The sequence below is a fragment of the Triturus cristatus genome, chromosome 5_2 (assembly GCF_964204655.1).
Source record: "Triturus cristatus chromosome 5_2, aTriCri1.1, whole genome shotgun sequence".
Taxonomy (NCBI): domain Eukaryota; kingdom Metazoa; phylum Chordata; class Amphibia; order Caudata; family Salamandridae; genus Triturus; species Triturus cristatus.
Window position 1 is genome coordinate 419,502,861 of NC_140588.1, and position 26,216 is coordinate 419,529,076.

The 26,216-nt window shown below is 44.6% G+C and overlaps 1 protein-coding gene across 1 annotated transcript in view; it reads left to right on the forward strand.

Moving 5' to 3' along the window:
• NAPG (NSF attachment protein gamma) overlaps positions 1 to 26,216 on the forward strand; it is a 129,163-nt gene that overhangs the window by 78,010 nt on the left and 24,937 nt on the right. The window contains exon 9 of the mRNA XM_085607339.1: positions 23,049 to 23,127. Coding sequence (XP_085463465.1) covers positions 23,049 to 23,127 — 79 coding nt within the window. The remainder of the gene's footprint in view (positions 1 to 23,048; positions 23,128 to 26,216) is intronic.

The window sequence follows — 26,216 nt, forward strand, 5'->3', positions numbered from 1 at the left end:
CGCTTTGCAGCGCCGGGCTGTTTTAAATTCCAGCAGGCGCTCACGCAGCGCGGGACGCTCGCTGAGGGAAGCGGTGACAAGCAGATATCTATTCCCTAACTACTCGCCGTGAGGGGAACGGCTCGCAGAGGTGCTGTGGAGCTGAAGACGCAAGGCAGCTACATCGCCGTGAGGGAAGCGGCTTGTTCGGACTTCCTTTCCCAGCATGCCACCCGGCAGCGCACACTGATGACGACGCTTTGCAGCGCCGGGCTGTTTTAAATTCCAGCAGGCGCTCACGCAGCGCGGGACGCGCGCGGGCAGCGCCCGGGCCAAGGGCGGGCCCGTCCTTGCCCGTCACTGCCTGGACCTGACTGGACTGGGCCATCCCTCTGACACTCCTAAGCGCTCACCACCGGGAAGGTAGATTTGCACTGTATATCGTCATTTGTGATATGAGTAGTAGTTTGTATTGTATACGTATGATCTGAGGTTGCTGATCCCTTAGGCTGATAACGTGAAAAGCTGTATTGAGACGTAATACGTGGACTATCATCACATCATATCCCCAACACTGCCCCGGGACTGTATCCTGTCATAGGGGTGTATACAGTGCCTGATGGCAGGCAAGGGGAAGCGTTTGGGAGGAGGCGGGTCTGTGTCTGGTACTATGGATCATTTTATCACGAGAGCGGTCTCGGTCTTAGAACAGGAACTAGCTATTACCGAGCGCCGGTTATCAGCCGAGCTAAGTCAAGCTAGACGCTCCTCTTTAGGCTTACTTGCCCTAGCAAAATCCCCCAAGAACCCTGTACTGCAGGGTGCGGAAGTTATTGGGCAACAGCGGGACCTAGCAGTTAGCTCCATTACAATAGCCGATCAGAATGATACAAATGACACAAATGATCCCCCGAGAGAGGCTCCCCTTACAGTCACTAGTGCTCTGATTCACTCCCAATCTGTTTCTAGTCATCCACAGACAAGAGCCCAAAAAAAGGGTAGTAATAGTGCAGCCTGTAAGAGGAAGAGAGATGGGCTTTCACAGGGCGGGAGATTGGCAAAGTATACTAACATCACGACTGGCCCACCAGCGAAGTCTGGTTTGGTTCAGTCTGTCGATATCACTATTGGGGATGAAACTGATAATAGACATCAGGACCAGCCCCAACAAAATGACCTGATCCCCCAGATCGAACAAATAGTCCGCTCCCTGCTATCACCACTTTTGGATAGGGTAAAGGTGGTTTCTGACAAAGTAGATCGTCTTGAGCAAACTATTTTAGATAATTTTTGCTCATTAAAAAATTTTATTAAATTAGCCACCAAGGACTGTGTTAATCCCATTAAGGTGACCCATACCCTTCCTGCCCTGCCACTTTCTTCCCCCAATACCGTTATACTCCCTATAGTCGACTCTAGTGTAGTTCCACCCAGAATCTCGATAGCAGATAATACTAGCACTCAGGGTAGTAATCAGGATAGGGATTGTTCAAAGGACTTACCCGGAACCAAATTGGATAGCAGGTCTTCACACAAAGGTTCAAACATAGTCTATGGAGACAGGATAACTAAACCCTCTAAGTCCTCGAATGTCTGCATCCATTTACCTCCTGAATCTATTCCCTATGTTGCCGTTTTATCCGGCGTTCCGGAATTGAAGAGCGACACAGAGGAATCTTATCAACAACTTAAAAATAAAGTCATCTTCTGGCTCAACCAAAAGAGACCTATCCCGAACTTTTTGGACGGGAAAATTCTCTTTGCCAGAAGAGTTAGTTGGGTTGGTCCCAGACCAAAAAATGTCCAAGGGGATTGTATTATCATTAATTTTAGGGATACCCGAGTGGTGCGCCTCATTTGTGACCATCCACTTAGTTGGGATAGGTCAGAAATAAGGGTCCATGATTTAAGGCACTTTTATAATCCTTACTTTAACACCCCCGGAAGCCTTGTCCAATCCCAGGATAGTACCGGATCCAACCCAAACTTTGTAATGCTCCCCACTCAGAGTATCGATAACACATATCACCTGGAAGCATCAGCCTGACCGGGCCTGGAGGGGCCTCTTCTTAGTTTGTCCCCCTCTGTTGATAACCCACCAACTAGTTCTGAGGGAAAGGGTGTAGATGTCTGTGTGTCGCACGACTTATCCGACAGAAAAAACACCTGCAAAATTTTAAGTTGGAATGTTGCCGGCACCAGACTTAAAAGCCAGGATGATTTATGGATTGGTTATGTTGTGTCCCACGATATTATCGCCCTACAGGAAACTTGGGACACATCAAACAATCTTTCTTTGGACGGGTTTGTTCATTTTTATATCCCAGCAACACCTAGCTTGGCGGGGAGGGCTAAGGGGGGCCTTGCCTTGTTCGTTTCTTTGAACCTGAAAGGATCCGCCAAACAGGTTGACTCTGGCTCCCAACATTGTTTAGTAGTAGAATTAGTGGTGGCAAACTCTCCTTCTCTACTTTTGATAAATTTTTATAATTCTAAAGACAGTGTCAGTCCAAATTACCACCTAGAATCTGTGGGGGAGGTTCTGGATAAATACAGGGCTCTACACAATAGTTTCGAGGTAATTTTAATGGGCGATTTTAATATCCATCCTTGCAGTCTAGGTTGCATTTTGGATGATGAGGAGGGTTGCCCCTACGCTTCATCCATACATTTCGAACATACTAAATCAGGTGAGGCTTTGGAGAGCCTATTGGCTACCTCAGATCTCTCTGAACCTGGTTACTGCACGGTGGGCCAGAGACCGTTTACTTTTAAAGGCCCGGATTCAGGGTCAGTCATCGATTACATTTTTGTTTCCTCTTTGCTTCTTGTTTTGATTTTAAACTACAGGGTGGAGGACTCCGCATTCAGTGACCACAATCCAGTGATAGTAGAGGTCGCCTCGGATGGGTTATTGGCATTTAAAGAGCCTAGTATCTTGGGACCTAGAGCCCTGATAGTAAAAGACCAGGGCAGGAGGGTAAAATGGGCTCAGGTGTCCCCGCTCTCTTTTTGCCAAGATGTCCTGGCTAAAGTTGAACCGGAGATGGACATATGCCTAGACTATGCCAACTCCAACTCTAGCATTGTTGAGGCTTTTGCCATCATTTGTCAACATATAAATGCGGCCCTCCTGACCAAACCCAAGTCAGGATGTGCCATAGGGAAAAAATGGTTCAACACCAATTGTATTAAGGCCTATTCTGCTCTTTTGAAGGCAATAAAAGGCAAACCAAGAAACAGACCTCTAATTACTTCTTTGCGGAAACAGTATAAATTAGCCATCAAAGTACGTAAAAATGAGATCCAGGAAGAAGCCTGGAACAATTTGCTGTTACCGGACACCTTGCGGGATAGTTCCAAATTCTGGGGACTGATAAATCACCCCTTTTTTTCCGATAGTGGGAATCAGACCTTGGAATGTAGCATACCTGATGAACAGTGGTTAGCCCACTTCGGAAAAATTTATAGTTCTGCCTCGCAAGGGAATTTAGAGGAGCTGTCAGCCTTAAATCGGGTTGGTCCTGTCTCGGCCTTCAGGGTGGAGGAGGTGGAAAAAGCCATCCAAGAGACATCGAAGAGTAAGGCACCAGGCCCTGACGGCGTCCCGGCTGACCTATATAGGTCCGCACCTAAACTATGGGCCAAAATATTAACTAATGTTTTTAATGTTGCAAGACACAAGTATATCCCTGAGTCCTGGGCAACATCCATTATTATACCAATTTTTAAAAAAGGCCAGAGGGATGATCCGGCATGTTATAGGCCGATCTCCCTAATTGACTCTGCTGTGAAAATTTTAGGCAGAGTCATCTTGGGCAGACTGAAGATATGGTTGGCAGGTAACAGTATATTAGGTGACGCCCAATATGGTTTTAGGGCTAATAGGAGCACACAGGATCAATGTTTGAATCTCCACTTACTTATTTGCAAATATACTATCGCAAAGGAGGGGTCTTTGTACATGGCCTTTATGGACCTCTCCTCAGCTTTCGACCTAGTCAATAGGTCGAAACTGTGGAGTATTCTTTTGGACAATGGAGTTGATCCCCCTCTGGTTGGATTTTTGGCGGATCTCCATCGTGATTTATCAGCCTCGGTGAGAGTCACCCAGGGGGGAAGGTGTACCAGCCGCTTCAAGTCAGAGCGAGGTGTAAGGCAGGGATGCATTTTGGCACCCCTCCTTTTCACGCTTTACATCAATGCCCTGGACCCCGCCCTGGCAAACGCTGCGATGGATGTACCACGTGTAGGAGACACCAAGATCCCAGTCCTCCTTTACGCGGACGACGCCGTTCTTTTGGCGCGTACAGGAGTGGCCCTTGATAGACTATTGGCCTCTTTCGGAGACTTTATGACATTGTTAGACCTGAAAGTTAATACCCAAAAATCACAGGTCATGATCACGGGTCAGGCAAGTAGGAAAAAGAAATCTAAATCATTCTTTTGTCTAAGCCACGAGGTCAAAAGGGTCCCAATTTTCACCTATTTAGGGGTCATTTTTGACGAGAAGGGAACGTGGGGTCCTCAACACAATTTAAAAGGCAACGCAATGGCAAGATCTGTGGCAGCTATACTTGGCTTTGCCAAACGGTTGGGTAGTCGCCCCCTGGAGGCCATCTTGAAAGTCTATAAAGCTAAAACCCTGGCACTGGCCACCTATGGCTCCGCCATATGGGGCTATTCCAGAAATGACACCATCCAGAGGGTGGAAAACAAGTTTTTAAGATCCTTGCTGTCCGTTCCTCAGTCCACACCTACTTTTACAATACATTCAGAATTGGGCTTGGGGTATGTTGTCGACTTAATTAAAATGGCACCTGTCACATGTTGGCTTAAAACCTGGCTTAATCAAGATATTCCTTTTAACACATTTAATACTAAAGGATTGTCTAGCCTTGGAAAGAGCCCACACAATTCCATGGCTAGTATACGTTAAAAAGATGTTGAGCTCAGTGGGACTTTCAGTGCTCTTCAATTCCCCTGAAGGCATCAACAAGCAGGACATTAAGGGGATTAAGACCGCATTAATGACAAGATTAACGGTCGAGAGGGAGGACACCGAATTAAATAAGCCGGTAGTGAGAAGGAACTATGGGCTAATTACTGTTCCGGGCCTTGAACCCTACCTGGCTTTTGTCACAAGCCCACTTCACAGGTCTCTCTTGATTAAATTTCGTTTAAACTTGATACCGTATGTGCTAGGTTTTTATCCCACGTGGGCAACCCCGGATAATGCGCCCCCATGTGACTGCGATAATTTTTCTAGCCAAGACACATTACATTTCATCATGTTTTGTGAGCATTTTGTACATATCAGGAGAAAATACCTGTTACCCTTACTTAAAGAGGCTGGCCATGTTCAGGTTCGGCCAGCGCTCCTGTCCCTGCAACTTCTGCCTAATATCACCATTGCCTTTTACGTAGCAAATTTTTTTGTCGCTGCTGTGCGCATTAGTAAGAAGCGTGCCAGAGAGCGGCATACTCTCAACACAACGGTTGTGGCTGTGATGGGCGGCGGCCCATAGTTATGGACTATTTCATCCCTGTTAGTCTTTTAGACAGAAATTGTATTTTCAAATTCTATTTATTCATTTTAACTTAAGAATTGAATCGATGTAATAGGTTCTCTTCGTATTTTTAAATTTTGAATATGTTTCTTAAATACCAGATTTGTAATTGATGTACTTTTGCTCTGTATTTCTCGTACTGTGATTTTATGTGTGTTTTGTCTCTTTTTATGATCTTTTATTGATCGAATAAAAGTATTTGACTGACTGACTGACTGAGAGGGCTCCAAAAAGTGCTACCAGGCCAGCCTAGGGCTACAGTGCATGTGCTCGGGCGTGCGCGCCGCGCTTGCCCGCAATTACTTTCACTTTCGCGGCCGCTTTGATGTTTGATCGCGATCACTTTCGCGGCCGCTTGTTTTTTTTCTTTTGAACTGAGGCTCAGCTTCACCCTCCTTTTTTGGTCGGGAAATGGCCCTTTCTCCACTGGCTGCATGCACATCCATTTGGCCCTCAGGTCGCCATCATTGTCTTGCCTGCTTTAAAACGTTGAGCTGCCCATTGGTCGAAAGCTAAACAGACAATCGGAAGCAGCAACCTCTAAAACAACTAAAAACTTGCATACTTCCTGAAAGACAGCTAAGGGTCCCTCTTTCACTGTAGCCCATAATTGTAGGAATACTGAAGAGATGTCTTTATTTTGATATGAAGTGGTGCTTTCTCAAAGTCAACACAATCTCATTTCTTATAGGTGGAGAGGTTGCCGCGATAAATCTAATGTTTAACTCGGTTTGGCAAAAGAAGCAAGGCTCTTATCAGAGAAATGTCCATGTGTACAAAAACAGCAACATCAAAACATCACAGTTTTATAATAAGTAAAAATTCCCAATCGGATTTATTTAAAAAGAACAACAGTTATGATCAAAATAACACATAAATTAAGTAAATATGACCTATAGTTCAGGAGACTTGAAGACAAGAATTGAAGTGCTTTTTGAATCAAAAGCAGTTTTTCGAAGTATTAAAGTAACACCACCAACAGCTTGGCAGAGGTTCTCAAAAATGGCCTCTTGAGGGCAGCTTACATTAATTGTTGGCACATGTATAACGCATTGCCCCACGTTATAATGTTGAAATACTGCCACTTACAACCATAGTTTCAATCACATGTAGGTTTAAATGTTCTTTAAAAATATCCGATGAATAAATGTCCTTGGGACTGATTCTTTAGAACCCAACCCAAAGTTTCCAGTTGTAGGGACCACTCATTACTTTCCTGGTTCGTCAACGTCTCTGCTTCTTCAGGGTAGCCTTCCTGGACCCAAGCAATAAGTTTTCCTCATTTTCATTTAGGTTTAATTTCAAGGCCAAAATCCAGTCCTTACTGCTCTTGGTGTATTTCTTCAGGCATATGCAGCTGGCTCTGGCTGTAGAATCTTTCACAGTTTCCCCATCTTAGGAAAGGGGCACTGCATCGGGTTGGCCTCTTTCAGTCAGGACCTTCAAGTGCCTTTTTTTCTGTTGGTCAGCAAGCGACTAGCATCCCTAAACGTCAGAGAAACCTTTCAGAAACAGAAATGCAAGTCAAAGCAGGAGTCCCCACTCATCAGGAAGCGTAACCTATTTCAGTGGGTAATTTCTTCTGTCCCAGTTGCCTGTCTCCTTGAGCCTGGTTGCATTAGTTCTTACAGGATGTACTCAGCTGTGATTGGTGAACACCCTAAGTGATTTCAGCTACAAATCCGGTACATTCTCCTGTCTTTTACAACACTGTGATCAAAATCCTGTTTCCCTGAAGCAGACCTACCACTAAAGCAAGCCACAATGCTTTGCTCTCAAGTTTTGCTAAAAGGCACAACTGAGCCTTTAATTTATTTTCCTCTCTCTTCCTCCTAACTCCTGGAAATCCCAACCCACTCCTGCCCCCGCAAGGGTTGGGCACATCTGCGCCCACCCCCTATGGTCAGTGGCTTATGGTCAATTCCTTTTCTAGATCTACCCTCAAAGGAGAGGTGTGTCTGAGAACCCATCGCCAGGCAATTGTTATCCCAGAGGGGAACTGAATATGAAAGACCTTGGTCAAGAGAAGGCTTTGATCAGTTCTAGTTGGTCTTCTCTCACAATGGGGTAAAAGATGTGAATGAACACATTTATTGTATACTTGTATTTATATTGTATATTACTCAGAATTAGAATAACGTTTTAATAGATAAAAAAGATTTAATAAATGTATACAGATGGTAGCGTATATTAACTAAGTTGGGTAAATAAAACAATGCCATTGCGTCGAACCATGTATCAATAGCATGTTTAAATAACATTGGCATTAAATAGTGTTGATGTGCGACAGATAAATCTGGGCAAACAAACAAAAATGCACTAAGTCTGGTAGAGGGCAAAGAGATGAGTTACGTTTAGATGAGATATTATCAGTGATCCTCCAGTTTAAACATTTATGTAATGGTCATTGGCAAAACCAATAGGTCAGGCTTGTTTTAGGCATATGTTCGTTGTTGTGTGATATGTCAGTATGCAATAATAGAAAACTCGCAGAAAGGCACCTAAATACTTGTCAGGTGGTACGCTGTTTAAAGCGTCAGATGGTGTGCTGCGTAAAGCGCAGGAGTTTAGTTCACATGTTTTAAACTGCACCATTAATTACTTAGAAATCCTGCCCAAGAGGTATGGCCTATTTATGCTTCATTGGACACACCTCTTTTAAAGACCCACCTGACCTTTTTCATCCATCTGAACAGCCCTGCTGTACATCATATCAAACAAAGGGGTCATAAACATGCTACCATCATGCATTCAGTTATAGCATTACTCGTATGTGCACATTTACAGTTGTGAAGACGTTATAAAACATACCTCTCAAAAAGGACTAACGAGGATTATCACAGTGAATGAAAATAGTCTACCACCAAGGTTTGTCAGAGGAGGTGACTAACGCCAAAATCCCTTGCCTTCTGTGGTAATCCCTGCAATTTCACGTAACAAAATACTTGTCTTCAATCAGCAGCAAAATGCAAGAACAGTCCACCCTTGTTGAAGGCCTGTTGTCTTTAAGAAATGCATATCACAATAAATAAACCAGGTCTATTGCCTTTGTCACAACATGTCATAATAGACAATTCAGAGCCATGGCATCAGACGTAACCTTTTCCAATGAAGGAGTCAGGCCTGTAGCCTTTAATGCTGGCATGTCCTCATAACCAACTACAGTTTACTAGATTTAACATAAGGTTTCCCACAAGAGAACCATCAGGCATATAGTCATACAACTACAAATGGATGCAAAATTACAGTTGGCAAACAAAAATACTGTCTCTCTCAAGATGGTCTAACAAGGATGATCACAGTGTAAATCTTTTATCTCCACGGTTTATTAGAGAGGGTAACCAGTGTCAAAACTCTTGCCTACTATGGTGCTGTGTGAGATTCCATGTAACAAAATACACCTCTGCATGCTTTAATACAGAGTAATAACATACCACCTGTAAATGCCTATTGACCTTAACATGTGCGTTTGGCAAAAACTACGTCAGCCCTGCTGCCTTTATCATAGCTTTTCATAATCAACATTTCAGGCCTATAGCCTTGATCATTGGCTTGCCGCCATAATCAACTCAGTAGGTTGTATAAAGCATAAGCTTTCACAGAACTCAAGAAGTGCAATGCAAGCACTATTTTTCAGAGGAAACACAACTTCTGCCCAATCAAATGCGGTGGTATTCAGTTGATCCACCATGTGGACTAAAGCTAAGCCCCTCCTTCGGTAGTACTTCTGAAAGTTCTTTTCTGTTGACTGCATGTTTGGCGACTACTGCACTGCCAAGCCAGGCCTAAAAACAAGGACTATACATATCTAGACTGGCTTTAAGATGAAATTGCGTACCTTCGGCATTCAAATATTTATATGTCGAACCCAACCTCTTTATCTTTATACAGTCATTATAAGGATGTGAACGACTCTACTCCAATAATTTTCCATATCCGGTTTCTGGATACAGTCTTGTACATATAATCTATGCAGTTAAGGTCTGCTGCCAAGTGTTTGACAGCATTCTTTGCACAAACCCCCAGGATACTCTGGCATGGACTAAGAAATTTTACAGAACATTATTGGTTTTTTTGGGGCACCTTATTTTAGTGACATGCATTAATTATCGTCTGGAGGGGAAACAACATGCGTATGTCCATCTAATCACAACAGCATAGGGCTCTTCTTCACACAGACAGTTTTTGGGACGACAATGTTGGGTACAGCCCTCGTGGATGGGAACTCATGAGGTATAACATGATTGTAAGGCCTATATGAACAAGCATTGGCATAGCCAATAGGTCTCGCCTTTGGGACCTTATAAGTGTTTCGTTATCCAGCACAATATCCTTGGTGCAACAACATCAACTGTTGCATGGCTAAACACTTATAAGGTCCCAAAGGCGAGACCTATTGGCTATGCCAATGCTTGTTTAGAGTACCCTCTCATAACTTTTCATCCCACTTACAATGCTAGATTGCAACCCAATGCATGTAGGCCCGTTTGCCAAAGTGTTTGTGCGCTTGAAGAATATTTGCATGCACTTCCATTTCTACCCATGTCATACGTGCCAACACACCTGTCTCAGCAGGGTGACTCATGATTTTTTAAACCACATACCGCTTTATGCTTGCTGTCTCCTCCCTAAAATTGCCTCCAATTCAATGCAAGTAAAATACATTCCTCAGATTTTTTTTGTTTTTTTAAACGTCTCTCTTTCTTGCTTCCAAATGTTGGCATTATGCTGTATGTGGTGTTTTACTACCCTGTGCTCAAGGAGAGAGCAGGCCTGTCTGGAAATGTGTGTGTGTACTGAAAGAAATGTGTACTGGAAGTATCTATGATTCAAGTGTGTTTAATAGACAGGACAACTATACTTTCCTGATAACTTGCATTGGTGTAAAATGCATTTGGAAAAAAACTAAACTATTAACGAGTGTAACTAAATAAATAGGGCATCTTCCGCTTACTTTGGGAGTGTTGGAACGTGCGTATCCAGTGAAATATGAAGGCCCTCTACCTCGACATGCCATCAATTAAGCACTACGTTCACAGCTTTAGGCATGTGACTTACAAATCATTGACCGCATGCATTTAAGTCTAATTAGTCGGACTGAAGCCAACAGACCCTTCAACATTAAATGCATTAAAGTGTTTGGTGCGCGGCTCCCCTGGCTAGGATTCACGGCTCCCCAGGGAGCCACGAGCCATAGTTTGGGAACCACCGCATTATGCCATGAACCCCTCGTTGGCTGTGTACTAGGGAATTGCCCATGTAAGAGTAGGGAGAATGTAGGTATTCCTTTGGCACTTGGAATTCATACATTTGTCACATTGAACAGGGAAATCGTGAGCGGCCTAAACGCCTGCGAGGATTTGCATTTGTTTGTAGAAGACACATACTTTACTCCCCAGTAACGTATCAGCTCACCTAGTAGGGAAAATTGTATTGCCATTCTGTATCAACTTGCAACAGTGTGTCAGCACTGCCAAAACCTAGCTCCTTAGTGTACAGGTGGCTATATAACTTACAAATCCTCGTAAGTCGGCGCTAGCTATCGAAACTCGGTTAATATGTTAAAAATAGTTTTAAGTTCATACTTCCCCTACGATTAAGTAAAATGATCTGCGCCCTCTGTATTTACATAATATGTAAATTAGCTTCTCGACATTTTTTTGTTCATTTACAAGCCACTATGTTTGAAATGGTTTAATCACTTACCAGTATAGTTTCTTAAAATGTGTAGCACACACAAAACATTTAATTATTTATTGGACCGAACTCTCCACAGGGTGGGCTCTGTGAATAGCAACATGAAAAGGTATCACTTACCTATATGTACTCCTAAAATGTTTTCCAGTGCACACTGCAGGAATACCTTTATTTAATTTACTCGTGCCAAACCTGCCTTAGAGTAGGCGCTGTCATTAGCAACGTGGTCTACCTAAAAGTTCTATCTCGATGTAGGGTTTTTAGTAAAACAGGAAGCTTGGCGCTCTGGCTGATATGCGTTGTGTATGTTATGCTGAGAGTGAACACGGTGCTGCCAGGTCGGGGGAAATACCCTGTAACCCACACCAGAAATGAGAACAAAGTCCTGGGCACACGTTAGGAAGATATCACACTGGTGAATATGTCTCATATTATGCCAATTCTAGTGGTCAACACCAGAGTATTTGTTCCAAAGTATTTATTAAAGTAACAACAAAGAAACAACCTGCCGACACTTGTTTCGTCACTTTGGGGAAGTTTCCAGTGACTCTTCAGGGCTTAGAGTAGCTCTAAATATGTCAATTTGTGATGTGGAAATGAAGAAAGTAAGATCCCCGAGGGGGTGTGAGAAGCCTTGAGAGGAGTACAAAAACTCAAATCCAGGTGGAATATGAGGCAAAGGGCGGGTGTGCCGTATGGCGAGATCAAGAAGCTAGAAGGAACAGTAGGAAGGAAGTCCAGTGTCTGAAGTGGGCTGGGGGCGGGTACGCCGGCCAACTGTAAGACAAATAAAACGTGTGGAGAGACCGGTCATGGCCGTGTGGCGAGATCAGGACGCTAGACGGATCCTTCAAGTTGGTGGTAATTTGTGATTTCCTTTAAAAAAGCACTTTTTTGCTTTTTTAAAGTGCCATGTGGCACACATTCATGCCCTTAGGGCATGTATGTGCGCCACATGTGCACACATGCACTTTTCAGGTGTGCAACAGGGTGTGCCTCTGGAACCCATGCACCCTAGAAATTGCGCACGCAATTTGCGAGTACCTATTGGGTACTCGCAAATTGCGTGCGCAATTTCTATTCATTCCAATGGGCTTCTTGGCCCATAGGAATGAATGGGAAGGTATTCCTTGATTGCGTATTGCAATTCGCAATTAAGGAATATTAAGGAATCGCTAAAAAAATTGACATTCCTACCTACATAGTATTTTGCGAGTCCTTAATAGTGATTCCCTAAAATTTGCTATTAAGGACTTGCGAAAGTGCTTTTACCTACATCTGGCCCATAGTTTTGTGTATAATATTTGTAAACATTTTTCAACACAGGTGGCTTCAAAAGGTTTACAGGTGTCAAGCCATTTCCTCCTTGTGCAAAATATGTCAAATATATCCATCAATAGTGATATGCAATGGTAGTATTAAATAAGCATTTGCAATGCAATAGGCCTCTCGTTCTTTTAGAGTTAGAGCTATTGGTGCTGTAATGGATTTTTTAAAACTTATGTGAGAGAGAGTGAATAGGTGTGAAAGTGATAGAACGCGAAAGAGAGATGGTATATAGAGAAACAATTATTTCCATACATAAGTGAGGGGTAGAGTGAAGAGAGAAAGAATGAATGAGAGTTACAGCAAAGGTAGAGTTATAGAGAGAAGGTGTTTAGAGGTAGGTGAGGAGAAAGAGCTAGAGGGGAAAAGATGAGAGAGGGTGGAGAGGAAAGCGATGGGTTATAATGAGGAGGCTACACAAGTGAATAGAGTGGGACCAAAGTACTTAGAAAGGAAAAGTATTGGACCTTAAGATGAGTAACCACAGTGAAGCTGCCAGGAAGTGTCTGGAAGGATGTCTGCCAATCACCCTCAGGCTGTGCATCCATTTCTATGACTGCACAGCAACTGGGGGGGGGGGTGTTATTGTCAGCCCGTTCTGAAGCGCTTGTGCAGCATGCATGCTGCGGAACATCCCAAAGAGCAGACACAGACTCCCCAATGACACACACAATGTTTATAATGCATGCATAAAGTAGCTTTACATCACATGTCTGCGTGAGAGGGAAAGGAGAAGGGAAAATGAGAGAATGTAGGGAAAACATTTTAGGTGGGGGAAGGTGTAGGTGATTGGAATGTAGGTGATTAAAATGATGCCAAGAGCATGGTATCCGTGTTTTATGTTTGATAAAATACTGTGGCAACAAAAGATGGAAGGGTGAGTGAGAGAAATGTGAAGGGAAAGTAGCAGTATGCGTAACAGTATGAGTGAGGGGGAGCCCATAGGTTGGAGCGCCACCGGATCACGGTGCATCAGATCAGAGACTAGTGGTGATCAGAGAATAGTAACAGGTACGTGCCAAGTAGTGGAGATTGATAGGCCGGGGACTAATGCGGTCCGTGTCCCGGAATTTGTTGAATGGGTGCTGCGTCAAAGTGTTATTCATTGGAGCAAAAAGTATCTCTATATAGAGTTTATCGTGGAACGTTCCGCCAGTGCCACCTTGATAAGGGCCTGGTCCTGGAGCCTAAAGCAGAAAGATGCAAAACAGGTGATATATTAGTAGACGCACAAAGGTAGTATATAAAATCAGTCAGAATGAAGGTGCACTTGGGGGCGGAATAGAATACAATGGCGCATATGACATGAATTAACCATGGGTTAGATGGCTGGGCCATTGTCATGATGCCAGCGCAGTGGCTATCAGCTAGAGGTCTGGATAAACAAGCATTGGCATAGTGTTTAGCCATGCAACAGTTGATGCTGTTGCACCAAGGATATTGTGCTGGATAACTAAACACTTATAAGGTCCCAAAGGCGAGACCTATTGGCTATGCCAATGCTTGGCAGGAATCACAGTTTCTGAAACAAAATATGGAAAATGAAGTACTGTTTTTATGCTCCTGCCCTGAAGTTACATTGAAATAAGTGTACTACTAGATGACTCTATGTCATCAAGAACAGGCCTAGTTAGGCTTTCCTATGACATACGAATGCCTTCTGGGATCTGTAGTTTTGGACAAATTCAAACAAACAAATTGGACCAACACGGCAGAAAAAAACGACATATGAAGGGAATACTTTAATGCCCCTGATGACCTGGAGTCATATTGTATTGTTACATTGTAATAGGTTGTTTTCAAAGACATTCCTTGCTAGTTTATCTCAAAAGGGTAGATGTGCGGTAGGACAATTATAATTTGAATGTGAAATATGAATAATGGAACTACTAGTAAAACACCTCACTGACTGTCCTTTGACCGGGTACATTTAAATCCTTTGTCTGCATTTGGGTTTAAGGTTTTTCGGCAGCTTGCCAGTCTTGTACGTGCCATGAGACTTTCTTGCCCACAGTGAGTGCTTCCTGCTCATAAAACCTAAATGATCCTTTAACCTTGAAGTTGCAATTTTATGCTCCATTACATTTCTAGCCAGCTTGACATGACCTGTGTTTAAGGAAATGGTAAGCCTTGTCACAACAAAATGCCCTTTTACCTGCCCTACACTAATCCACATAACGCACATTTCTCTCTGGTGTCATTCTATGGAATGTACAAGTCAATTTAGTCGAACGCGTAACGTGCCTTAAATCACGAGCGAGCAGAGGTCGGTTAGTTCTTACACACAATGGTTGTCTGGGCACGTCGTCAGTCATTTAGTCAAGAAAAGAGGAGGGGCCATCAGGAAATTGGAACTGCGGCCATACATAAGTGTAGGAAACTACACTTCGGCATCAAAATGACTACAGTGAAAACGGCTGTCGAGGTCTCAAACCATAGGCACGTTCTGCACTTCGTCTAATAGAGGGCAGGGTTATCCCACAATCGGTCCTAGACTCATGTGCGCTGTCATTTTACAAGGGGCCTATTTTTTTTCTTTTTCTGCAAATGTACTCACTGATTCCTAGTAAGTGTTCCGTTCCACGTCCACTCCACATAAAAACATCTAAAATTAGTTATCATACGATAATTTCTCCTCCCTCAAAGAGGGTGGGCCGATCCCTGCCCTGAGATGCGAATAGGGCATCACCACTTGATAGCAATAAATCCGCAGGGACGGTCGATGCATGAACGTTCCTTTACAGCTGCCTCTGCAGCCACAGAGAGCTAGCTGCTGACACAACACTTATAAATCAGAGATTTTACTAAGATCTTTAAAATGGTGTCTGCAGGTGTTTCCGTATCACTCACGGTTCGTGCACCTGGACTCTGGAGGCTCAGGTGCTGCATCACTTTATACGTGCAATGAGCCCACCCCTCTCCTCCAGGGCTGAGTACAGAGAGGGAGACAGATCGGAAAGGTAATTCATTTCCAGAAAATCCATATGAGGAAATCGGTTTTCAGCAAAGAAACAATAGCTCTGCGGTGGCGACCAGCACTTGGCACACGAAGCGCTATTACAGGTATAGATTTACTGTCCAAGCGCCGGATGCAAAGCTCAGAGCGCTCGGGCAGAACGGGGAATGAAATAGGTAAAATCAAACAAAAATGTGTTATTTTCCAGAGCAAACAGTCACAAAGTCAATGTAATCACACACAGTCTCTGCCAACGTGTCCATTAATTGTAGGGCAGACATGAGAGAGGAGTAAAGAGGCCAACTGTGTGCAAGACACATATGTCTCCCCAAAGTGTGTCAGTTGCATTGGACAGCCCTGGAGATGTCCAGGCGGGAGAGCGCGACAGAGAAAGAGGGAGAGAGTGCGCACGTGCGAGAGAGACAAGCCCAGGAGTGGTGCCTGTGTATGTGCGCAGTCTTCACTTTTCAAGCACTGCACTCGTGCTTGGGGGCGCTGCTGCTCGCTCCCGCAAAGTGGATGCTGCCACAAGTACGAGAGCAGTACTTGAAAAGTGAAGACCAATGGCTAAAGGCCCTCCTAGAGCAGCACATGCGCGCTGCCTAGGCGAGACCTAACCAGGAGTAAAAACTGAGGTTCGAGTCCGGCCCGAAACAGCAGGATAATGATAATTAAAAAGCATCCAAGTCTAGAAAAAGCTTGTGCAGGAACTAATCTATATAAAAGAGCTGCGTGTGTGCGAGGTGGATGCGCAGGCATTTAACAGCTCAGTAGTGAGTGATATGCTAGTGAAGCAAGTGGAGAACGTCCCCATTGTTGGCCTTGGTGATGGGAAGGATAACACGTTGACCACAGGGAAGCCCGAAAAATCAGGTGCTCATATTCTCAAACACGGCGCCGAAAGTGCGTTTGATCTGCGTATGACATACTGGAGGAAGCAGGCTCGGTGCGTCAAGATAAAATGTGACCATTCTTGCACATGCCTCCCATTCCGTGTCCAGTAACATACACGTATAAGGCATGCACTACGAGGTTAAGTTACATGCCTCCCAAATCTCCTTCTGGGCAATTAAACGTATAAGGCATGCACTACAAAGGTGGGTTTCTAAAGAGTTAGATTAGGTATTTAGAAAGAGGCAAGCCAACAACATGCCCTTCCAAATACCAAATCAATAACATTGCAATCCCATTTTTGGGAGCCGGTAAATCTTTATTGATGCCTAAAATTAGATTGATACATGCGCCACAACGTTTTTCTGCGGTGACAAACTGGTAATCGGAGCATTTGCCAAGGGATGCCAAGGATGAGTGCCGCAACGCCACCTAGGCGCTGAAGCCTTAGGTGCTATCCAGCTGCCGTGCCAGCGCGGCATGAAGGAGAAGAACTGCCTACGCATCTACTGGAGCATGTACCAGATCCTGCAGGAGAATGACTTACTGGAGGAGTCGCCTTATGAGCGGGTGAACAGCAGACTGTCCGACATATTCCGATTAGCACCCATCACATCGGCATCCGCCATTTTCTTAGCATTGCCTTTTTACCTGAATTTACAATGAGACACATTGTGCTTACAGAAATCTGAACATACCAGCAGGGAAGGCCTGTTTTGCACATCCGGCCTGCATATTCATGGATTGTTCATGACACACGTGATCTTCAAGCTCTCGGCGCTTGCTCTTCTCTAGAAATAACTGCAGACTTTCGCAGTAACAACAGGGTGCAATGTAACCTACTTTTCTGTTACAATGACGGCACCCGCGCTTAGGCTTTGAACATCTTAAGCTAAAGCATGGGAGCCGCGATTGCTGTAAAAGTAAAGATTTTTTCTATTTCTTTATTTTTAAAGCTATTGCGACACCCGCGTTTAAGCTTAAGAGGCTTAAAGTCTAAGCGCGGGTGTCGTCATTATGAAAAAAAGTAAATAAAAAAAAAGGTTGGTGCCAGCTTCCGGGATCGGAAGGAAAACAAGCATTTTGCCGCATGCCTATAAAGTAAGGTTGTGCGCGCATGTTAATGCGCACTTTATAAAAAAAACAATAACGTTGTGTAAGCGTAAGGAGACTGAAGTTAGGCTGTGCTGCTTCCGGAATGAGCGGAAGTTACGTTTCAGCTGAAGAGCCAATAATAAGCCTGCTAACAAAAATAATAAAAAAATTAAGTAATGGAATGCGGCGAGAAATTACCCAGCAATAGGCGGAGTTTCACCACGCATATAGATTACTAGATGTCTCAGAGAGACAGCGGATGCGCGCTGCCTAGGCGAGACCTAAAAAGGAAAACAGTGACTGGACACTTAACTGGCTAAAATCTATTAAAGCATTTTATTCCCTCCGTCTGCTGGCTTACCCTTACCCTTCCTCTCTATACTTCCACGTTTATCTGAAATCAAACAGTTTAATTATCCCAGATTGTGATGAGGCTGGTTGGCTTAAATGCATGCAGTGCTGTCCATTATGAACAGGTATGTCCTCAATGCGTCCAGAAACTTGTCCCATTGCGCATCTGTTGGTTTTCCAGCATCTAATAGCTAAAAAATGCCAGCGTTCTGTGGTTGATCAGAAAAGAGTGACAGTCACATTAAATGTCCCTGTCCTGTCATATGTATGCGCATAAGTCATGTCCTTGTATTTTTTAAACCTTTGTAAAGTAAATTGTTCACGATTCAGAAAGCCCTCCTTTTGAAAATCTGACATTAATACCACAGCATAAAAAAAAAAAAAACTTTTGATGGGATTCACAGAGCATCCCGGCAACACTTCTAGAAATCTACACCAGTTGTAGATTGCAAGGAGTAATTCAGTGTACAAAACTACTACATGTAAAATTACCCCTTGGTGGAAAGTTCTGATGAGTAAATATATGATGCTCAAATGTGCATTAAGATATACATTTTTTTCGTTGTTAAAATCTTCTCCTACACACCTATTTAATATTGAGACAGTCTCTTCCCTTTACCACAGACTGTACCTTTGCTCCAGCCAGTCACAGGAGAAGATTTGTGTTCAATTCCAGAGGGAGAGGAAGCAATTACCTGAAAATGGATAGCCAATACCTGTCTACTTGTGAGTGTACTGCAGTTTGCTGTGCCAGACTGCAGTCTACTTCCTTGCCTCTACACCAGTATTTCCAATTCGGAAATTCCATCAACAGTGTTATCATTGGTTGTGTTAAGGGCTCTGCAAAGATCCGGTTTCTAAGTGCCCCCACTGTCATACTGAATCAGTTTTTATTAGGTTTTTTAAATAGTTTATTGAACCCGTGATATAAGGTGTCTAAGCGCATTGCATAATAGATTTATGTACAGTAGATTAAACGGAACACAAGGATGCAACAGAGTTCTGTATATGCACATTGGATCCACGAGTCTTAACACTGCAAATCCAAGTTGTACATGATTTAGCAGATATTTATCATCCATACATTGAGGTTAGTGGGGTATATTAATTGATCTAAATTGAAGGGCAAAGATTAACATGAGTGAAGTACAGTGCAGAAGCCAAATAATAGCTGAATTTAGGGGAATGAAATATAGAGCTTTAAATGATAATTTTCCCTGAATTCCCTTTCCAGGTTGGTTAGGCAGTATGCACTAACAGCATTTTTAAAGATCCATTTCACCCTCTGACCGATCTTAACACCCTGCTATGTTTTTCCCATAGCGTAAAACTGGTTTACAACTCTTTGTGGTCTACTCCGTTTTAGACTTCTGTAAAATCATTATTAAGGCGTCATGTGGGTTGTATGTCAGAACAATGAGTTCCTCTACAATGCCTATGTTTACAACGCGGTCTCTACAACGACTGCGTCTTAACCACAAACTGCATTACCACAAATATTTGTGGTAACTGCATGCATGGTAAACAGGTATCCGTGGCTAATGTTACCACCCCCCTCTCTCTCCCCCTGAGCCCTAAATACAACCTCCTAAAAACTACCCTGAACCCCCCTACCATCTAAAACTACTCAAACTCTGTCCCAACCCCTAACAAGCATTGGCATAGCCAATAGGTCTCGCCTTTGGGACCTTATAAGTGTTTAGTTATCCAGCACAATATCCTTGGTGCAGCAACATCAAGTGTTGCATGGCTAAACACTTATAAGGTCCCAAAGGCGAGACCTATTGGCTATGCCAATGCTTGTTTTGAGTGAGTGGCTCGTGCAGGTATGCCACTGGGAGGTAGAGATGCTGCAAGTGCTTTTACAGGAGTCCCTGTGACGTTGCGCCTCTTCAAAATATATCTTGGGTCTGGTGTAATACTTCTAGCCCCTATTCCTGTCTTCTCGCACCCAATGCATCCTTAAATGTCCCATGTACAGCCTGGGTCGACACTCCTAGTACCCCTGCCCTCCAGTGACACTTTACCTATCACGGTTGGTGGTGGTGGTGGATGTGGTGGTGGACATGGTGGTGGTGGTGGTGGATGTGATGGTGGTGGTGGTGGACGTGGTGGTGGTGGATGTGGTGGTGGTGGTGGACATGGAGGTGGTAGACATGGTGATGTGGTGTTGGTGGACATGGTGGTGGTGGATGCGGCGGTGATGGACGTGGCAGGGGTGTTGGTGGTGCACGTGGTGGTGGTGGACATGGTGGTGGACGTGGTGGTGGATGTGGCGGTGGACGTGGCGGTGGACATGGTGGATAACGTGGTGGTGGTGGTGGTGTTGGTGGAAAGGGTGGTGGTGGACATGGTGGTGGTGGACGTGGTGTTGGTGGTGGACGTGGTGTTGGTGGTGGACGTGGTGGTGGTGGTGGTGGAGGTGGTGTTGGTGGATGTGGTGGACATGGTGGTGGTGGTGTTGGACGTGGTGGATGTGGTGGTGGACGTGATGGTGTTGAACGTGGTGGACATGGTGGTGGTGGACGTGGCGGTGGACATGGCAGTGGTGGTGGACGTGCCGGTGTACATGGATGTGGTGGTGGATGTGGTGGATGTGGTGGATGTGGTGGTGGACGTGGTTGTGGACGTGGTGGACTTGTTGGTGGACGTGGTGGTGGTGGACGTGGTGGTGGACATGGTGGTGGTGGAGGACATGGTGGTGGTCGTGGACATGGTGGTGGTCGTGGACATGGTGGTGGTGGTGGATGTGGTGGTGGTGGACGTGTTGGTGGTGGTTGACGTGGTGGTGGTCGACGTGGATGTGGTGGTGGTGGTGGTGGATGTGGTGGTGGTGGTGGATGTGGTGGTGGTGGATGTGGTGGTGGATGTGGTGGTGGACGTGGTGGTGGACGTGGTGGTGGTGGACGTGGTGGTGGTGGACGTGGTGGTGGTGGACGTGGTGGATGGGGACGTGGTGGATGTGGACGTGTTGGTGGACGTGGTGGATGTGGTGGTGGTGGTGGACGTGGGGGTGGATGTGGTGGTGGAGGATGTGGTGGACGTGTTGGTGGAAATTGTGGTGGTGGACGTGGTGGTGGTGGTGGACGTGGTGGTGGTGGACATGGTGGTGGTGGACATGGTGGTGGTGGACATGGTGGTGGTGGACATGGTGGTGTTGGACGTAGTGGTGGTGGACGTAGTGGTGGTGGTGGTGGACGTAGTGGTGGTGTATGTGGTGGTTGAATTGGTGGTGGAGGATGTAGTGGTGGTGGACATGGTGGTGGTGGTCATGGATGCGGTGGTGGTGGACGTGGTGGTGGTGGACATGGTGGTGGACGTGGTGGTGGTGGACGTGGTGGTGGTGGTGGTGGACATAGTGGTGGTGGTTGAATTGGTGGTTGAATTGGTGGTGGACGTGGTGGTGGACGTGGTGGTGGTGGAGGATGTAGTGGTGGTGGACATGGTGGTGGTGGTCGTGGACGTGGTGGTGGTGGATGTGGACGTGGTGGTGGTGGATGTGGACGTGGTGGACGTGGTGTTGGTGGACGTGGTGGTGGTGTACATGGACGTGGTGGTGTACATGGACGTGGTGGTGGATGTGTTTGGGGACGTGGTTGTGGGCGTTTTGGTGGTGGAAGTGGTGATGGTGGATGTGGTGGACGTGTTGGTGGTGGACGTGGTGGTGGATGTGGTGAACATGGTGGTGCATGTGGTGAACATAGTGGTGGTGGTGGACGTGGTGGTGGACATGGTGGTGGTGGTGGTGAACATGGTGGTGGTGGTGGGCGTGTTGGTGGTGGTGATGGACGTGGTGATGGTGGACGTGGTGGTGGTGGTGGATGACTATTGGGTAGGAGGGTGCTGGTAGAATGTGGATGGAGAAGAGTATCTCGAAGGGGGCACATGTGAGAGCAGAAAGATGCCGAATATTAGATACAATAAAATTTAAAGCACATTAAAGCGCAATGCTCTTTTAATAAAAAAAAACACGTTGTGCCAGCAGTGAGAGTGGCTCACAAAGAAAAAAAGTTTGCCTCCGGTGTTCAGTCCGTTTAAGCTCCTTTTATCGACGCCCAGTTTGTTCAGGTGCATGCGCGCTCTGTGTAATCTTGTGTACCGACTTGTCTTGTGAAACCTGGCTGTATTTCTCAGCTCCCCGCTTGTGCCAGGCAGCAGCCTGAATTAACTTAATTTACACCACATGGGACTATGTCAATGTCATCTGTCACTAGACAAGACGTTAAATGCTTGCAGTCACAAAAGTCGGAATCTAGGAGATTTCATGAAACAGCAGAGTCCCAACAGGATTAAACTGAAGTGTGTTCAAGTTCTGAACCTTCTGTCAGTAATGAAATAAAAGATTTGGTGAAACCTTTCTGGCATGTTTCTGATGTGGAAACATTATTAAACTCTACAATGCAAACCAAGGTCGGTTTCAGAGGCAGACATGAGCATTGAAAAAACAGCTCTGTTTTAGAATTGCTTTTGTTCTGCTTATCTGCGTGTGAGAGAGGGGGGAGCAGAAGATGAGCCCTGGAGTGGTGCGTGCGTGCGCGCAGTCTGCTCATTTTCAAGCATTGCACTCGTGTTTGTGGCGCACCCCTGCTCGCTCCCGCAAGGTGGATGCCGCGCCACAAGCACAAGTGTGTGCTTGAAAATAAGCAGAGCGACGGCTAAAGGCCCTCCTACGCAGCGCAAGCGCGCTGCGTAGGCAAGTCCTAAAAACGACCCTGATCCCCTCCCACCCCCTTAAAAACGACCCGGTCCCCCACCCCCAAAAAACTACCCTGAGCCCCCCCACCCCTAATAACTACCCTGAACCCCACCCCCTAAAATCTAACCCCAACCCCCGCACCCCCTAAAATCTACTCCGAACTCCCCCACACCCTAAAAACAACCCCAAATGCCCCCCCCCTTAAAAACGACTCCGATTCCCTCTTACCTGGCCTGTTCTTTTTCAGACGCTCCTCTCCCCCCGCCCATCTAGACCGACATTGCCTTACCCACGCACATGCGCAGTTGAGGCAAAGTCGTTGTTAGGGCAAGTTGTTGTTCGGCATGCGGGCTTCCATACCTTGTGGCTCTTGCCTCGTTGTTCCAAATGTTTCCCCTTTATGTGATATTATTCTGATCTGTGGCCAACTTATATCAACTTTTTGTTGCACCTTGAGTAATTGTGATTTCCTTATTTTTCCAAAAAGGTTAGATGACGCTGCGGTTTCCCTCCATAAGGAAAAAAGCATGTATAAAGAAATAGAAAATTACCCAACATGCTTTAAGGTAACAGAAGGAATTTGTATATATGGTAGACCATTTGGCTTTGCATGGTTTAAATTATCTTGTGTTTTTGCGTTAATACATTGTGTTTGTGGTTGAAATATATCTTGCTATGGAGTAATGCAATGTGTGTCTATCCGACAATCACATTAAATGGCCTGTTACACATTTCTTAGGTCAGTCTTGAGAGAGATTGTTAGGTCTGTTACAGACGTAATGAGCCTACTGTACAGAGCAGCTAATCGTTTGCCTATTTAAAAAAATCCTATATCCCCATATAGGGGTGCAGTCATCCTGAACAGCGGTGAAGGATATTCCGTCTGCAGAAATATAAATCCCATTATATCCTATGGAATTTATTTCGGCAGACGGGATATCCGATATCCATCACCGATTTGACGGAGTAACTCGTCCGCCAAGATTTAAATCAGGCCCTATATTCCATTTTTTTATTTTTTATGTGAGCTAAAATCCTAGTTCATGGACTGCATTTATAACAGCGGAGGAAACTCGCAATGGCAAATTAGGCTTAGAAAGATTGGTTGTAATGCATATTTGCTCCCACAGAGTTGTTATAGGAAACCTTTCCTCATGCCCCGGACTAAACCCAGAAAAATGTTCTATCAAGAGTAATCTCTAAGTCCTCGTGGTCCTTTTGTATGTCAGTTGGGTGTCCATGAAGATTCATCCCAAGTAATGTAGTGGCCTAGTGGGTCCAAATGAAGCACATTCACATTTTCTGAAATCTGAAGAAATTATTTTCTTACCTGACACCTCTGAGTCTCTGCTTCAGGTTGTGACATGCAAGAAACTAGCTTAATGTATATGATCTCACTGCACACACAGGGGTAAACCAGCACATATTTTGTCACAACCCCCTGGTTAGTGTTCTTTTTGTTGATCTCTTTGTCTGGACATGACTGATATGTGTATGAGATGTAAAATATTTCCAGCTTATAGTTAGTAACAACAATTCTAGTTTTGATTGTGATGCAGTGGCTTCTTTTGCTCCAGTTGTGGCCAAATGGGGCCCAACAATGTCTAACTTTCCTTATCTTAGTGAAGGAAGAAGTCTGTCTTTCTGTCTTGGTGGAAGACATGCGGAGTGAGTCAGATTTGGGAAGACTGTTTGACTTACCTTTCCACTGATGAAATGTTATAGATTGAGTGCATAATAGAGGAGCCGCTGAATTATAGCCCAGTTGAAAGGGAGTGAAATCTAGCACTTTAAATGCTACTTTTCGCTGAAATCTTTTCTTAGGCAGCTTCCACTAAATACAAATTTATTTTAAGATCTGTTGCCCTCTACCGTTCCCTCCCCAAATTTGATATGACACCTTTTTTTTTTTTTTAATCAATTTCCTGTTGCATAAAAACGAGGTACATAACATTTTGAGGATTGCAGAACGTGCCCTTTCTTTTAATAACAGAAAAGAAATACTGCGTTCTGAAAGATTTTGCTTGAAAGACATATACTTTCCTATGCACATCCTTACTGCTTGTGCCTGTCTGCCCCAAGAAAGGCAATAAAGGCAGGGCTTATTGGTCTAAAACAGGCTCTTCAGTTATTCTTCGGCAGCCTACTCACATCTGTAATTTTATTAAGGAAATTAAAAATTAAGACCAAGCAAGAACTCACTCAGTGCAGTTGTGTTGCAGTCCTGGTCTTAAGGAGTTATTTAGAGTTTGGCAGATGTGAGAAATCTGTCAAACACTGGCCCACATCCTGTCCACTCTGTTCTAGAATGCATACATAGCTATACGTTCTAAATGGGCCGATGAGATCCGCCAAGTTCTAGGAAACCCCCATATTGTTTAAATACAATTAAGTCATTATGGTTTCTGTATCCTAAATGGAGCTAGAGTCCTCCACTCGCAAATGTTACACGTGTAACTGAAAACATCTTTGTGCGTGTCGTGCAGCTATGGGTACTCCACTTATAATATGCAAATTCTGCCAATTATAGTTTATCTACTTCTTTTAGTATGTTTTGGTGTGCCCTGCCATTCGTTTAGGGTACAGTGTGGTGTTTTTACCGCTCTAGAAAGAAAGGCTGGTGTTCTGAATACAGGCTATACGTGGGACATCTTTTGTAAGGGTTTCTAGCACATTGCGTCTTGAATGAGATTACTAGCTCCTCCTTGTTTGTTACTATGGTGATATGATTATTCATCTGACACACTTTTTAGTCCAGATCCTGCTTTAAAGTGGCCGCAATGTATGTGTGAATGGTACAGTAAAGTTGTCTTTACTGTTCCAGTGGTCCAACTCAATCTTGAGATGAAGAGGCAGTGAGTTGTAGGGCCTATGTCCGTAGACTGAGTCGCCTCTGCCCCAGGCTTCGGTCAATCAGCCTGTAAGTTCTCTATATTGGGCCTTAATCCTTTCCAAAAACTGAGTCCCTCTCTCCTGAGACATTTGACAATAATATACAACTTGACATTTTTTTTTAGTTCTACCCAATGCCAAGCGTGTCTGGCTGCTGAAACACATATCTTGATGCACACTGCCAGACTTGCTGCTAGGGTCTGGATCACATGAAGTTTGCTTACTAAGATTTCTGTAAGACCTGCATATGTAATTTTCCAAGCCTAGGCACAGGGCTTATTAGAGGGTGTCGAGCATAATTCAGGAAGAACTAACTCTTCCCATATTTTCAGCCTATCCACAAAAGATGCATTTACTTAGAAAATAATCTACATAGACAGAGGTTTTCCTTAAAATCTGGTATGGATCCAGCATCGAATATTTCCTTTTGACGCCTCTGGCAAAGCCCTGTGGCAATGTATTTTCCCGGTCGGTAAAACCTAGGTGTCGGAGTTTGCAATTGTCAGAATTTGGCCACCACATTTACTCTCATTTTCTTTCTGGTGTAGAATCACTAAGTTCGCAAAGGCTCCTACCAGGCTCAGCAGTGTTGGTGGTGTGTTTGCCTGAAAAGTGTTTGCAAAGAGGTATATCCATGTCAATCGATTACAGATATCAAGGTGCTTATCCGATATTTTAGTTGTGTACCTTGGTTTTTCAAAACAGAGCTGTCTAAAGTGTATGTAGCAGGGCTGTATTGATGCCATGATAGTGGGTTTCTACA